The sequence below is a fragment of the Pelobates fuscus genome, chromosome 1 (assembly GCF_036172605.1).
Source record: "Pelobates fuscus isolate aPelFus1 chromosome 1, aPelFus1.pri, whole genome shotgun sequence".
NCBI classification, from domain to species: Eukaryota; Metazoa; Chordata; class Amphibia; order Anura; family Pelobatidae; genus Pelobates; species Pelobates fuscus.
This window is the reverse complement of record NC_086317.1, coordinates 200,206,628-200,222,000: the sequence shown is the minus strand read 5'-3', so window position 1 is coordinate 200,222,000 and position 15,373 is coordinate 200,206,628. Positions and strand designations below refer to the sequence as shown.

At 40.5% G+C, this 15,373-nt stretch overlaps 2 protein-coding genes across 3 annotated transcripts in view; one reads left to right on the top strand and one right to left on the bottom strand.

Moving 5' to 3' along the window:
* Window positions 1–5,445, bottom strand: part of NUDC (nuclear distribution C, dynein complex regulator) — a 43,782-nt gene extending 38,337 nt beyond the window's left edge. Inside the window, exon 1 of one of the 2 annotated variants that reach the window (XM_063453478.1) lies at window positions 5,073–5,445. In XM_063453478.1, coding sequence (XP_063309548.1) covers window positions 5,073–5,153 — 81 coding nt within the window. In that variant the 5' untranslated portion in view covers window positions 5,154–5,445. The remainder of the gene's footprint in view (window positions 1–5,072) is intronic. The other variant, XM_063453483.1, reaches the window with a different exon arrangement.
* A 24-nt stretch (window positions 5,446–5,469) lies between these two features.
* Window positions 5,470–15,185, top strand: GPATCH3 (G-patch domain containing 3). The gene is made up of 6 exons (XM_063453456.1): window positions 5,470–5,893; window positions 7,189–7,586; window positions 8,180–8,354; window positions 9,192–9,367; window positions 14,582–14,709; window positions 14,794–15,185. Exons 1-6 carry the CDS (start codon window positions 5,557–5,559, stop codon window positions 14,969–14,971), a joined length of 1,392 nt encoding a protein of 463 aa, XP_063309526.1. The 5' UTR covers window positions 5,470–5,556; the 3' UTR covers window positions 14,972–15,185.
* The last annotated feature ends 188 nt before the right edge of the window (window positions 15,186–15,373 follow it).

The window sequence follows — 15,373 nt, the reverse complement described above, 5'->3', positions numbered from 1 at the left end:
AAATCTCTTTAGTTTGGAAAAACGGTGCCTGAGAGGGGATATGATAACATTATACAAATATATTCGGGGCCAGTGCAAACCATTATCTGGAAATCTATTTATAAACAGGGCTATACATAGAACACGAGGTCACACATTTAGGCTGGAAGAAAGGCGATTTCATCTAAGGCAAAGAAATTTTTTTTTACAGTAAGAGCAATAAGGATATGGAATTCTCTGCCTGAAGAGGTGGTTTTGTCAGAGTCTATACAGATGTTTAAACTGCAATTGGATAAATACTTGCAAAAACATAACATACAGGGATATAGTTTATAATTAGTGGGGTAATAGCTGCTTGATCCCAGGAGACATCTGACTACTATTTTGGGGTCAAGAAGGAATATTTTTCCTAGTTTTTTGCAAAATTGTAAGCGCTTCAGACTGGGTTTTTTGCCTTCTTTTGGATCAACAGCAAAAACGTACGTGAGGAAGGCTGAACTTGATGGATGCAAGTCTCTTTTCAGCTATGTAACTATGTGTTTGGCTCTATTTTCCTGGGAGATAATTAGCTTACCGGTCTTTAACGCAATTATCTCCCAGGCCCAGAGATTCCTGGGAGGAGCTTGTGCATAAAAGGCAGAGTTTGGCTCATTACAATCAGTTGTACTCCCAGAACTATGTGTCAGCTAGTTACTGGGAGGGGAAGTGCTATAATCACTACAGAGCACCTTGGTTCCAGCTCGTGGAGGATTCGGCGGAGAAAGTCCTGTAAAGACGAGAGCTCCCAGGACTGTGTGTCTTCCAGTCCCTGGGAAGGAATAGAGCTAGTCCCCTATCCTGTTCCAGGACAAAGAGGCTCCAGGAGGACCCCAGTCAAGCCACGGCAACTGGGGCAGAAGCTGGAACCCTGTTCCAGCTGCTCCACCCCTAGTTTTGCCAATCAAGTCAGTCAGTAGAACAAGATGAGGAATCAAAATGCCCATTCTCAGAAGGGTGTTCTTCTTGAAACTGAATTTCTTCATTTTCACTTTCATCACCTTTATCACTCCCATTTTGGCAGCTCATCCTCCTCCTCAGAGTCACCCCAAATCCACTATAGGCTTGTCTTTTTTTTGCATGAGTTTTGGTTCATGTATTTGAACATAAATGTCAGCTTGCTTGCTTTTCAAATATTCTCTCCAGACCAGCGGTTGCTGCAACAATTGTTCATACATGTGTAGCTAGTTCTCCTTTATTGTTTCCCAATCACCCTCGCCCCACTGCTGAGAGTCTTGAAAGTTCACTGATTTCCACCAAGTCAGTGGAGGGGTTGTACGGAATTGCTTTCCAAATAGATAAGATGGAAAGGGTAGAGTAGAAGTTGTTAGAGCCACAACAATAGGAAGAAAATTGGAATTCAGTGGTGTTAAGTACTCAAATGCTGATTGGTTTTGTCTTTCAGTTAGATTGATTCCACGTTATCTGTGTTCACAAGTTTGCTAGTTAGTGAACTGGCCCTAATGCCATGTTTCTACACAACACAAGCGGTTTTTTAAATAAATATTAACTAATAACCAACTAAAAATATTAACATTTTAACACGTCAGATTAAAAAAGCATTGAGAAATGCTTTCCTATGGACTGTTTGAATGCGCGCGCGGCTCTTGCCGCACATGCGCATTCCGCTCCACTCGGGAGCTGACGTCGGCGGGGGAGGAGAGGTCACCAGCCCGGCGCTAGATTAAAGTAAGTAGCTGAAGGGGTTTTAACCTTCAGCACCAAGGGAGGGGGACCTAAGGGTTATATAGTGTCAGGAAAACGAGTTTGTTTTCCTGACACTATAGTGATCCTTTAAGGGGTTAAGCTATTCCAATTACTTTTTTTGATTTGTTCATTGCAAAAAGCTAAAAGTCTGCAAATGTTGACAATAAACCGAATTTTCAATGGGAGTTGAATAATTTTGATTACAAAATGTATAAGCTAACTCGATACCTCCAAAAATGCTCCAGAACTGCTGAACGCTGTTGGAGAAAGTCTCACTGTGCATCTGACTTTCTCCACTATAAAATTTATGCTGCACTCATAGGCTCTTTCCTCTGCAAAAGTAAATTACTTTAATACCCTCATAACCACACTCTCCCGCAAACCCAAACGACTATTTCACACGTTTAACTCTTCTTCGCCCTATTGTTCCTCCTTCACCTACTAACTTGACCGCTTCAGACTTTGCAACTCACTTCACTGACAAGATCTCTTCAATCAGGAAAGAGATCTCATCTTTCTTCTTCCCCTTACAATACTTCCCCCCCTCTGCTGTTCTATGTTCATTCGCACCCGCTACATTGGAAGAGGCTTCTGCTCTGCTCCAGTCCTCCTGCCCCACCACCTGCTCCCTAGATCAAATTCCCTAGCATCTCATCCGCATCTTATCTTTCTCCACCTCTCACTAAAATTATCAATCTCTCTCCTCTGGTATATTTCCATCACCCTTCAAACATGCAACTGTAACCCCAATTCTAAAGAAGCCCAACCTTGACCCTAACTCCCCATCCAATCACCGTCCTCTCTCGCTACTGCCTTTTGCATCCAAGATCCTTGAAAGAGTTGTGTATCCCAGATTGACAGACTTCCTCAAGTCCAACTCTCTGCTAGATCCGCTTCAGTCTGGTTTCCGCACTAAGCACTCTGTGGAAACGGCACTGACCAAAGTATCCAATGATCTTCTCGCTGCAAAATTTCTTGGTCACTACTCTATCCTAATTCTCCTTGACCTTTCTGCGGCTTTTGACACTGTTGATCATCAACAGCTTCTTCTCATGCTCCGCAATATCGGTCTACAAGATATTGCTCTCTCCTGGTGCTCCTCCTACCTCTCCCAGCACCCTTTCACTGTTTATTTCTCTGGCTCGGTTTCTTCTCCCCAACTCCTCTCTGTTGGTGTCCCCAAGGTTCAGTCATTGGTCCCCTACTGTTCTCCATCTATACTGCCTTCCTTGGTAAAGTCATTAGCTCCTTTGGCTTCCAATATCATTTCTATGCAGATGGCACGCAAATCTACCTGTCCTCTCCTGATCTCTCCCCGTCCCTCTTGACTAGTGTCTCTGACTGCCTCTCTGCTGTTTCTAACTGGATGGCTGCCCACTTCCTTAAACTAAACTTGACCAAAACTGAAATTCTGGTGGTCTTCCCTTAAGTGTTTTACTCCTGTGTCTCCCTCCAAGTCAACGGTGCTACCATCAGCTCCACCACGCAGGCTCGCTGCCTAGGTGTTCTCTTTGACTCCGACCTCTCCTTCAAGCCTCATGTTCAATCTATCTCCAAATCCTGCCGCTTTCATCTTGAAAACATTGCGCGCATCCGACATTACTCAACACCAGATGCAACTAAGGTGCCGGTCCTTTCCACTGTCCTTTCTCGCCTTGACTACTGTATGTTACAAATTGCCCTGCTTCTCTGTATTATGGAGAAGCCTTATTGCCAGCCTCCTTCCTCATGACTAGGGCCCTGGTGTGTATGGCCCTTTAAGAACAGTCTGTGAGCATATTGGGGCTTATGGACTTTTATGGGACTGGTGCTGGCCCTTTAAGCACATTTTTGGGACATAGGGAAAATTGGGACAATGCCCCTTTAAGACGGTGTCCCCAGACTTGGCTAAAATACTTTATTCATGGCTTATTTACACTTGGTTCAGTAAATGGGGCTTACTGAACCAAGTACCACACAGGCAGACCACCCAGAAGTGGAAGTGTGCAGGCAATTTACCTCCCAGGCTGGAAGCCTGCTGTAGGTAAATTGCCGACCACTGGGTGGCTGCAGTTTTTGCAAACAAACACGTGGCGGCGGCAATCTTTGTTCATTCGAACGAGGTCAGCGGTATGTGTAGCCAAATTCATGGAACTGAAATCGGCTACACATTTCAACGAACACCGCTGACCCCTACCTTCTCCTACACTCAGTTTTCAGCTACAGAGACCAAGTCCCATTCGGCCATTCGAATGGGACTTAGTCATTTTTCTGCATAAAATTGACCGGCCGCACAGCCCGAATCTATGGAACTGTTTTGGACAGGAAAACGTGCTTGCGGTCAGTCATAAAGGACTTCCGTCTCACTTTGTATCCACTGGAGAGATTTGTGTGATTTTTGGTTATGTTTATATCTAAAGTATGCGGATTCGGAATACGTAATAAGATTGGATGTATATTTTTAAAGTTACAGTGTATGTATAAAAAGTGTATTTTTCCTGCCTGTGATAATTACTTTAACCCAGTGTGGTCAGTTATTATATCAGAGGCAGACTGAAACTGCTATGTTTATAAAAAAATGGGTTAACCCTAGCTGGACCTGGCACCCAGACCACTTCATTAAGCTGAAGTGGTCTGGGTGCCTATAGTATTCGGTGGTATTTTCCTGCATGTTGAATTGTGTTAACCCACAGGGGTAAGTGTATATACTTTGAAGCGCTCTATAAACTAAACTAGTGGTGGATTTTATTACTATTTAATTTTCCTATACACAATCCATTCCATAATTCCCACTAGTAGTCACATCAAGGAAAAGCAGGTTCCAAGCAAGCCACCCTCCTGAACACAAAAGGTATGCTAAAAGGAGGGGTGGCTGCAAACATAAAAAAATAATGTGTGTATATATATATGTCAAGGTGTGTGTATAGGTGAGTGTGTTTATGTGGCATTGTATGAACATCCAAACATACACCAACACAACATGCAGCCACATTGCATCAATCTAAAACATATTACATACCAACACTCCCGTGCATTCAAACACTACACACAAGTACACCACTACATGTCAATGGCAATACAAACATCCCTACACACACACACACTATGCAAACCCTGTGCATGGATGGGCAAATGGCAGATCCCCAGCTGGCAAAGCATGGTGGGAGTTGTAAGACGGGTGGGAATCCACCTTTTGGCCCCCGGGGAGGGGGGTGGTATTAGTTCCCCCGCTGTATATAGGCCGTGTCATCCACTGTGGAGATGGGCGAAGAGCCATTTTAGGCTCCCTCACCCAGAATGAATGAAGGCAGGATTCAGTTTCCGGTCACCCTGCATAGCGGGTATAGCAGCAGGGTTAGTCGGGCGCTCACCTCGTGTACTCCCCCGTCATGTTGCTGGGCCATGGCCAACAGCATCCCGTCAAAGCGCTCATCCTCGGCCGTCCCCGCCATAGCTCCGCACACACAGCCACACGCTGCTCTACTACCGGGAGCCTCAGTTCCACTTCCTACCGCCGGCAGCCAATCAGCGTGAGGCAGGGCGCACACTATGCGGTTGCTATAGTGACCGGTACAGCGGCCAACTGACAGAATCCCCTACTGGCCTATCCCAGTCACTAACACAGCGCGAGGCAGCAGCCAATCGCAGAGCGGACAGGCGGCTATTGCGCTCAGTGAGCGTCGCCTGCGGTACACAGCGCACGCGTTTATTGGAGAACGTTCCAGAAAGGCCGCACTGTAGTCTTTGGTAAGATGGAGGACGCCCACGTGACAAGGGTTCGCCCCGCCCATTAAGAAGGCTACCCGTGTCCCCCACTAAGATGGCGCCGAGCAGTACGTTGTATTCCTTACCAAGATGGCGGCGGTCACTTCCTGTAGTATGATGGCCGACCCGGATAGCTCGGTTCTGTTCCTGATTAGTGGGATTCCGCGCAAGTTTCGCTCGGCCCAACTACGCAATTATTTCAGTCAGTTCGCGGAGAGTGCGGGCTTCGTGTGTTTTCACTTCCGCCAACGGCCGGAAAGACGGGGAGCAGCTAATGGGGGGACCTGCTGCTGCCCGGTCACCGTCCGACCGGAGAGGGCCCGGAGCTTCGTGACAATGTACAACGGGAAGCCGTGGCTGGATTCCGGCGGGAGCCAGGTCCCTGGGCGCTGTGTGATCCGGGGGGTTCAGGAGGCGCCAGAGAAAGGTACGTGTCCAGGCCTTAGTGTGGGTGTTAATGCACTCTGTTTGTGTTTTATTAACTCCCATTTGGTATCTGATGCCATATGAACGCTGGGCACACACTGTGTATTGAGGGTTTTAATAGGAACACTGTAGGCACCCAACACTGCAGCTCATTGAGGTGATCTGGGTGCAGTGTCCCTCGTACTCCTACAATGTAAATCATTGCTGTTTTAAATAAATTACAATAATGACATAGCAGGACTAAGACTGGAAGAGAGAGAGAGAGACTGTCTGTCTACCAGAAAACCATTCCAGGAGCTTCCTGTTGTTTACTGGACTCTAGGTCCCCTAACGGAGGCTGGATGTCCTCATGGAAACATGCAGCATCGGTACAAATACCATAGAAAAGCACATTAAAGGACCACTTTAGTGCCAGGAAAACAAACTCGTTTTCCTGGCACTATAGTGTTAATAGGTCCACCTCCCGCCGGGCTCTAGAGGGAGGAAGGGGTTAAACGCTTGCCTTTCTCCAGCGCTGGGGACTCTCCTCCCTCTTCTGATGAATGCCCATGCGTATGCGTGGCAAGAGCCGCGAGCGCACTCAATCAATCCATAGGAAAGCATTTCTCAATGCTTTCCTATGGACGCAAGAGTCTTCTTACTGTGAAAATCACAGTCAGAAGCGCATCTAGTGGCTGTCAATGAGACTGAAACTGCTATGTTTACAGCAGGCAGGGTTAACCCTAGATGACCTGGCACCCAGACCACTTCATTGAGCTGAAGTGGTCTGGGTGCATATAGTGGTCCTTTAAGAGCCCCCTGGGGAGGCCCAGAGGGCTCTATAGTGTTATTAATACAGATGTGTATTACTAACACAATATTATTATTTATAAAACGACGACAAGTTCCATAGCGCTGTACAATGGGTGGACTAACACACATATTTGTAACCAGATGAGTTGGACGCACCGAAACAGAGGGATTGAGGACCCTGCTCAATGAGTTTGCATGCTAGAGGGAGTGTAGTATAGTGACACAAAAGGTAGAGTAGGGTAGAAAAGTAGGTTGCCATTCCCTTTAAGGAACTTGTATATTATACCCTGGATGTCCCATTCTATGTATATTGAAAGCTTTTATTAAAAAAAAAAGCACCACCATACACCAAAAATACATATACACATGTATGTTTAATTTTTTTATTTTTATGATCATCTTTTTGCAAAACAAAGGGCCCAAAATGGTATGTCTTAGATATGAACATGTTGATTTCTTACCAATCGTCTGTCACATAACATCCATATTGGCTTGTTATTGCAGCTCCACCAGATTTTCCATACAAGACACGGCGAGAGCTGCTGAGTGTTAGGCCTGAAGAAGAGCAACAAGTGACTGCAGCAGAAATAAGAAGCCTGTCTGAATTAAATCCGCCAATGCTCATGCCCCAAGGTAATGTTGGCACCCCTACCAAGTTCTTCCTGCAGCTAATTCGCTCATGTCGGATGCCGCCAAGGCTCATTGCGCGATTGGGCTTAACATTTTCTAGCAAGGGGCGTCGTTATTCCAAGGTCCCGTTATTGTATTCTGGGACAGACACAGTAAAGGGCAAGAAGGGAGTCTATACCGCAAGTGGCCAAGAGATTATCAAGGGTGTCAGTCTTGAAGATTGTGTGAAAAGCTCAGATGTGGATCAAGAGGAACCTTTAAGTTCTGATGATGTAAGTTTGTGTTAATTTATGTAAGATATTGTGCATAAAATTTCAGGGTATGCCAGATATTGAACTTGATTTTAGGGAGCAAATCTGAGTCCATGTTTAATGTTGTGCAAGCACATTGGAATTTCATATAGTATTATTGCTACAAAAATCCGTTAATTTTCCCAATAAATAATTTTTCATATGTGTGACTCTATACAACCTGTCTAGTCAATCAGTGTTAATTAAGTTGATGGTTTTAAACAGTACCAAGAACCCTCACAGGCGTGGGAGATCTCTGGCACACTCCCCACACGTGGATTTCCACATGCCATTTAAAGCAGATAAACTTTTTCCTGGGGCCTTGCATATCCTCTCAAATAGCTTCACAATGCTGAACCATAAAATGTCAGTGTGTATGTGCTAAAGTAAATTACTGTATTAAGAATGTATCCGTGAGTACTACAAATTTTATTTCCACTGTAAAACATTGTATTACACCAGCAGGCATTCATTTTTAAGTAAAAGTCTTATTGCAGAATGTCATAGAGCAATATAAAACATTGAGCTATACTAGTGCCAATGACAATTTAATGGATAGTATCCTATGTTTTTAGGACAATGACACTTGTGAAGAATGGGAAAGGCATGAGGCTCTGCATGAGGATATTACTACACAAGAGCGTAGCAAAGAGCGGTTGTATGAGGAGAAGATTGAACTGAAGTGGGAGAAAGGTGGCTCTGGTCTGGTCTTTTATACGGATGCTCAGCTGTGGCAAGAAGAGGAAGGGGGTAATCTGCTTGATAGTCTGCACTGTACTCCTTTCCCATGTCATCTTTTTCTTTAACTCTTTATTTACTTTCATGATCAACCCTAATAAGTTGTTTCTTTGCTTGTTGAATTCTGCCTCTGAGAATACAATCTAGCAAAGTAACACAGAACTTGAATTGAACTAGATGGGTCCCTACTCTTCATCATATGAACTAAAGGAGTTAGTGGTGGTTGGATAACTTGTGGCACAAGATAATGTAATAATAGCAAATCTTAGTAGCAGTAGAGGTTAACTAATCTAAAAAGAGTAGGAATAATAGTCAAATCACAAAAAAGAAAACTGGTGTTAAATGAGGGGCTATTTAGTGTTTTTGGTTCTGAGCAGTTGATAATTTTGATGGAAGCAAGACAGATTGAGTCTCCTGCTCTGTACATTAAATACACTAAGTGCTATGTTTCGGGACATATGTACGCAGATGAGGTGTTTTATTTTTCCAAAGGTTTTACAGCTATGGATAGGAGCTAGAGCAGGAGCTCATGCAAACATTTATATTAACAAGTATTAATGTACTTTCTAAGCAGGTATTCCAGAGCATACCTACATTGTTTATTTGGTAGTGCGACAATAGAAATGCATCTGTTTATTAAATTTGTTAAAAGTACAAATGAGAACACCAGGCAGGGGGAAGGAAGTATGCTCATTAAGTCCATAACTGTCGGTCTTATTTGTGATCTTTTGCGGCCATTCCACTATTTACTTCTGGTGTCTACTTACTACTTTTTATTGCATGTTTGTTCACATCTTGTTTGTAGTCTTTTTGTGTTTATCCATCCTATAACATGTTTTTCTTTATAAGATTTCGACGAGCAAACAGCTGATGATTGGGATGTAGATATGAGTGGATATTATGATGCTGAAGCTGGGGACAAGGATGCCAGAGACTACCTAAAAATGCGTCTAGAGACAAGGAGGCGTAATGGCCTGGACGATGCAGATTATCATGGTGTGGGAGGTTTTGAACAACACACCAAGGTTAGGAAAATATATTGTCTGGTTATAGATCTATCTACAATGCATTCAAAAAGAATTCATATCCCTTAATACATTTTTTTTTTTTTTTTATATATGTTTCTGCCTTGTGCTACAATTGTTTATTTTATTTAAAAAAAAAAAAAACTTTTTTTTTTTTTTTTAATGACTATGCAAAACTCAGATTGCCGGCACCATTGCAAGTATGTTAAAAATGAAAGCCTGAAATATCATACGGACACTCCAGACCCTTATAGCAGATTTGTTACTTTTGGGGATCACCGGTTAGTATTTTGTGGCTGCGGTGCGCAGTGGAAGGTAGGTTTATTTACCTGAAACTGTCCTTTGCGGTCACCGTTTTCTTCCTGGAGGTCCTCTTTAACTCTTGTCTCTTAATTTGCCAGGAGCTGCATCAGTGCTGTACATGTGTGAGAGTATAACACTGAAACAATGCCTAAATCCAATAGTTGTAACTTGCTATGGCTTCTAGGAATGGGTCAAAGTTGATGGCGGAACTCTGTCTTTTGTCAACATTTGCCAACCTCAGTCTTGGCTATAATACAAAGTATTCTCTATTTTGTCTTAACCCCTTAAGGACTGGACTTTTTTTGCGATGTTGTACATTTGCGACCAGGCATCTTTTTACACTTTTGTGGTGTTTGTGTTTAGCTGTAATTTTCCGCTCTCTCATTTACTGTTCCTATACAAATTATATATTGGTTTTTTCAGGACAAAAGGGGCTTTCTTTACATACCATTATTTATATAATCTCATGTAATTTAATTTTTAAAAAATGAAAAAATATGATGAAAAATTTAAAAAAATACATGTTTTTTGACTTTTATGTGAAAAATCTTTTACTCATCTACAAAAGCGAATGAAAAAAACTGCTAAATAGATTCAAAATTTTGTCCTGAGTTTAAAAATACCCAGTGTTTACATGCTTTTTGCTATTTTTTTGCATGTTATAGGGCTATAAGTACATGTAGGATATTGCGGTTTCAAAACATACATTTTTAAAATGTATCAATAGTGACATTGTAACACTATTATCTGTCATAAATCGCTGAATAACACCCCACATGTACATATTTTTTTTAAAGCAGACAACCCAGGGTATTCAATATGGGGTATGTCCAGACTTTTTTAGTAGCCACTTAGTCGCAAACACTGGCCAAAGTTAGCGTTCATATTTGTTTGTGTGTGAAAAAAGTAAAAAACTAAATTGAACGCTAATTTTGGCCAGTGTTTGTGACTAAGTGGTTACTAAAAAAGACTGGACATACCCCATTTGCAATACCTTGGGTTGTCTTCTTTTGCAAATGGTATGCCATCATGGGGGTAATTCTCATTCCTGGGCTACCATACGCTCTCAAAGGCAACGTAACCAACCTGGCCATTTTCAATGTAAAAATATTTGACCCATATATTTGACCCTGTAACTTTCAAAAACGCTATAAAACCTGTACATGGGGGGTACTTTTATACTCAGGAGACTTTGCTGAACACAAACATTAGTGTTTCAAAACTGGAAAATGTATCACAACAATTATATCATCAGTAAAAGTGCTGTTTGTGTGTGAAAAATGCAAAAAAAGTCACTTTCACTGACAATATCATCGCTGTGATATGTTTTACTGTTTTGAATCACTAATATTTGTGTTCAGCAAAGTCTCCCGAGTAAGACAGTACCCCCCATGTACAGGTTTTAGGGTGTCGTAGAACGTTACAGGGTAAAATACAGTGCTAGCAAATTAAATTCTCTGCAATTTCGGCGTGGGTTGGCAGGCAGGTCCCTCAAATTGCAATTAATAAAATTACTTAATTAGGTAAAAATATTACATAAATACGCACGTAGAATTTAAATATATATGCATATTTATATATTTGAAGTCTACATGTATATTTATATAATTATTTATGTAATTTTGTATATGGACATATGAATAGTTCGTATTCTTTTTATTTATTTATATATACAATTTCATTCTAAGTGTATTTTGATATAAATATATATATATTAATATCAAAATACAGTTAGAATAAAATTTCGTATAGATATATAATTTTTTTTAAAATTTTTATTATTATTTTTATTTTTTTAATTTAATTTAATTTACTTATTATTTGTATTTTATAATAATATATATATACAATATATATAGTTATTATATATATTATATATATATGTGTGTAATTTAATAATACGTGTATTTTTATATTAATATATGTACATATTAATATAAAAATAAACTTAGCATGACATTATATATATATGATATATAGACATATATTATATAGGTATAATATATGTCTATATATCATATATATATATATACACATATATAATATTTTTTTTTTTATTCACTATAACTTTAATTTTTTTTTTATTTTACACTGGCAGGGAGACTGCCTGTCAGCACAGACAGTCCCCCTGCAGGCAGACACATGGACACCTATTGTGACCATGTGGTCGCCCTGTTGGGCGATCACATGGCCACAGGGGTCCTAATCCGCCATGGGGAGACTGTCTGGGCTGCAGGCAGTCTCCCCACAACGGGAGCAACGCCGATCGCCGCCGGGGGAACGACGGCGATCGGGTAAGTACCTCTTAAATTTAGGACGGTTCAGGACCGTCGTCGGTCGGCAACGCAAAAATGCCGATGACGGTCCTGAACCGTCTAGCGTCGTTAAGGGGTTAAAGTATCTTTGGATTATAAAGGAATGCCAACAAAGTCCTCATCTGTATGTCATTAACATTATTCTGATATACCAAGAAGTGAAACCTCAGTTAACTCCTACTTAGGGTTGATTTGATAAGCTTTAAAAATGATTTAAATACAGCTAGAAAAACTTTCCAAGTCATTTATCTACAGAAATCCACATTAAAATCACATGGTAAGTTTTGAAGATAAATCATTTGGATTTCTTTCTAACAGTATTGAATCATTTTGAAAAGCTTATTAAATCGAGTCCTTAGTTGGCAGTAATTTACAGGTATTCCAGAGAATACCTAAATTGTTTATTTGATAGGCTAAGTGAAAGGCATCTGTAGTGGTTATGGTGCTTGGCGTGTTCCTTTGTAGTCTTGGAGCTTAGAGCGCTTCTTAATCCGAGTCTAGCTGTGAAAAGCCTTTGTAGTGTAGATGTTTGTATTTCTCGATCTCGTTTTATTGCTTTAAGAAGAAAGTCTGCTTTTGTTCAATTTCACTTTGGCTGAACCTTTTGAGTTTTCGCTTTAAAAAAAAAAAAAAAAATACTGTAGCAATGAGTGTTTGTGTTTTTGGAAATAGCAGGGATGAATTTGTCTCAATTCCGTTAGCATTCAGTCGTTATGGAATGCAGTGGACTACAGTGGGATCAAAACATAAACAAAACCTGTAATTTGACTATGTCTGTCCAACCGTAATTCACCTCTTTCATATATAGTTCACCCACACTTGTATATCATTTTATTCAAGGGAAACAGGGCTTTCATTTAACATCAAATATTTAGCTAAGAAATATAATTTAATATGAAGAAATATAAAAAAAAAAGGGAGAAAATAAGATTTGTATTTGTTTTAAGTTTTACATGACATTTTAACTGTGAATGTCAGAATACTGTTTGGTTTTACTGCAATAAAACAGTACCCCCTATGTACAGGTTTTATAGTGTTTTGGGAAGTTACAGGGTCAAATATAGCATGTTAAATTTTTCATTATTTTCACATTGAAATTCGACTGATTGGTTATGTTGCCTTTGAGACCGTATGGTACCCCAGGAATGAGAATTACCCCCTTTTGGCCAGTGTTTGTGACTTCTAAAAAAGACTGGACATACCCCATTTGCAATACCTCTACAGTGGGGGAAGGAAGAGCAAATAACATCCCTATATAAACCGAAAGCTAAAACAAATTATGGAATATTTTGTTTCCTCTTAAGTTTGGGGTCTCTAGACTTCATTACCACAGATAAATCGTCAAATGTGTATGACCTGTTTTCAATTATATCCTTTGAAGCAATGAGGAGAGAATCCAGATTGATATCTTTGCCCTCTAATATGTCTCGTTTTAAATTTTGTGGAATCAAATGTACTGGATTAATGATGTTGGTACTTTTGGCAGGAACAGGAGTAGTTACCTCCTGTGCTTGGTTCAGGCTGAGCTACAGGAAGTTTGACATCCGGAATAATTGTTTGGTTATTGGCTTCTAGGTTATCCAACAGGTTGTTAATTGTTGCTACAGAAGCCACCAGAGAGGACATCATGTTATGCAGTTCTGATAAGCTGTTTTGGATATTACAATTAGAACTAGGGCCAGACCTTTCATTATCATTATGCATATTTAGTAAATGGAAAAGGTCGGCTTTCCTGGCTGAGGCACGAAAGGGAATGTTCCTTCTATTAAGTTCAGCAGTAATTTTTGGAATTGTCTGTAGTTGGATGCTGTGCTGCCTACGCTGGTTTGCCTCGTCTGAGAGTTAGCTCTGGTCGGAGTGCTGGTAAGCAATAGGTCATAATCTTGAAGTGAAACGTTAGACATACTATGGGTGTGAAGGAAATGCTATTATTTTTATTTATCGTCTTTACATATTTATTTTATATAGATGGTGTATATATGTAACCAATATCATTCCACGTGTATTTTGATGTTAATATATATTATATATGAATATTAAAATACACTTAGTGTGTGTGTGCAGCCATCTCTCTTTATATGTATGGATTACAGCCCAGGTATTGCACCCGGTTTATTACAGCAGCCTGAGTGCAAGGTATTGTAAATTTTTATATATATATATATATATATATATATATATATATATATAAACTCTTGAACTCCAGCCAAATAATAAATGGTACCTAGTGCTCTGGAAGCTTGACAATATAAACAAAGAAATACCGGCACTCCAGGACTTCTCAAAAGGTTCTTCTTTATTCAAGTAGTATCAACGTTTCAGCTCCTTCATGGAGCTTTCATCAGGACATAACCAATCTATATGGAACGGCAGCAGGGAGACTCCCTGGGGTGCCAGGGGAGTTCTCTCCCCCCACCCCACCACGATCACCGGGGAGCGGATAAGTACGTGGGACGTGCTATGCCATCCTTAAGGGGTTAATTGAGCCAAACGAAAAGCTGAATTTGCAAAAACCGAATTTGATATTTATTGTATAGACCTTGCAGTGCAGAATGTAACGCTTCCTGTGATGAATAAGCCTTATCTCTATTCACAGGGTATTGGAAGGAGGTTGATGGAGCGCCATGGATGGACTGAAGGGACTGGGTTAGGAGCTAGGGGAGCTGGAATGACTGATGCTTTGGAAAACGATGGCCAGAACCCGAAATGCAAGCGAGGCCTGGGGTGAGTTTAGATTACTTAAATTAAATAGTATATGGTGATTTTATTCTGGATTTATGGCTAATTCAATAAACCTGTTTTAAACAGCTACCACGGGGAGAAATTACAGACCTTCTGTTCAGTAAAGAAAAGACCCTCTCACTTCATTTCAACTGTTTATGATGAACCACAGCCCCAGGACATGGGAGACATGCTACTCAGAAGACAGCCCACTACTGCAATGAAGTATCATAAGAACACTGTGTATAATGGTGGCAAAACATAGCTTTCATGTTCAGAGCAAAGTTTGTAAATTCAAGATTGTTTGCAACTGAAGGACATTGCTCTTAATTACAGATGTCACCCACTGCACCAGAACTTTTATTACATTTCAAAACCATATTAATATAAGTGAATCCGAATTTTTAGAGATATTTATTTGACTTGAAAAGTGAATCCATAATTTTTTGTCATTTTAAAATAAACGTACATGGATTTTATTAAGCTTGTAGTGAAATAATTGAGACTTAGTTTTCACTCTTGTCATGAATTAAATAGGTATGCTGTGAGATTGTGCACAATGTACTTTGACTTGAGAATGTTATGTGTAAGGAGTTAAATCGGTTTCAAATACTTTCACAACAATGCAGTTTTAATTTCACAAAATTTCTGGCACCATGTGCTGTGT

What these genes read in the sequence shown, in the direction of transcription:
- GPATCH3 (XM_063453456.1), top strand. Translation starts at nt 5,557, where the DNA reads ATGGCGGCGGTCACTTCCTGTAGTATGATGGCCGACCCGGATAGCTCG. An exon ending in AACCTTTAAGTTCTGATGAT is followed by an intron (nt 7,587 to 8,179) that starts GTAAGTTTGTGT and finishes CTATGTTTTTAG; the next exon opens with GACAATGACACTTGTGAAGA. An exon ending in GTGGCAAGAAGAGGAAGGGG is followed by an intron (nt 8,355 to 9,191) that starts GTAATCTGCTTG and finishes TTTCTTTATAAG; the next exon opens with ATTTCGACGAGCAAACAGCT.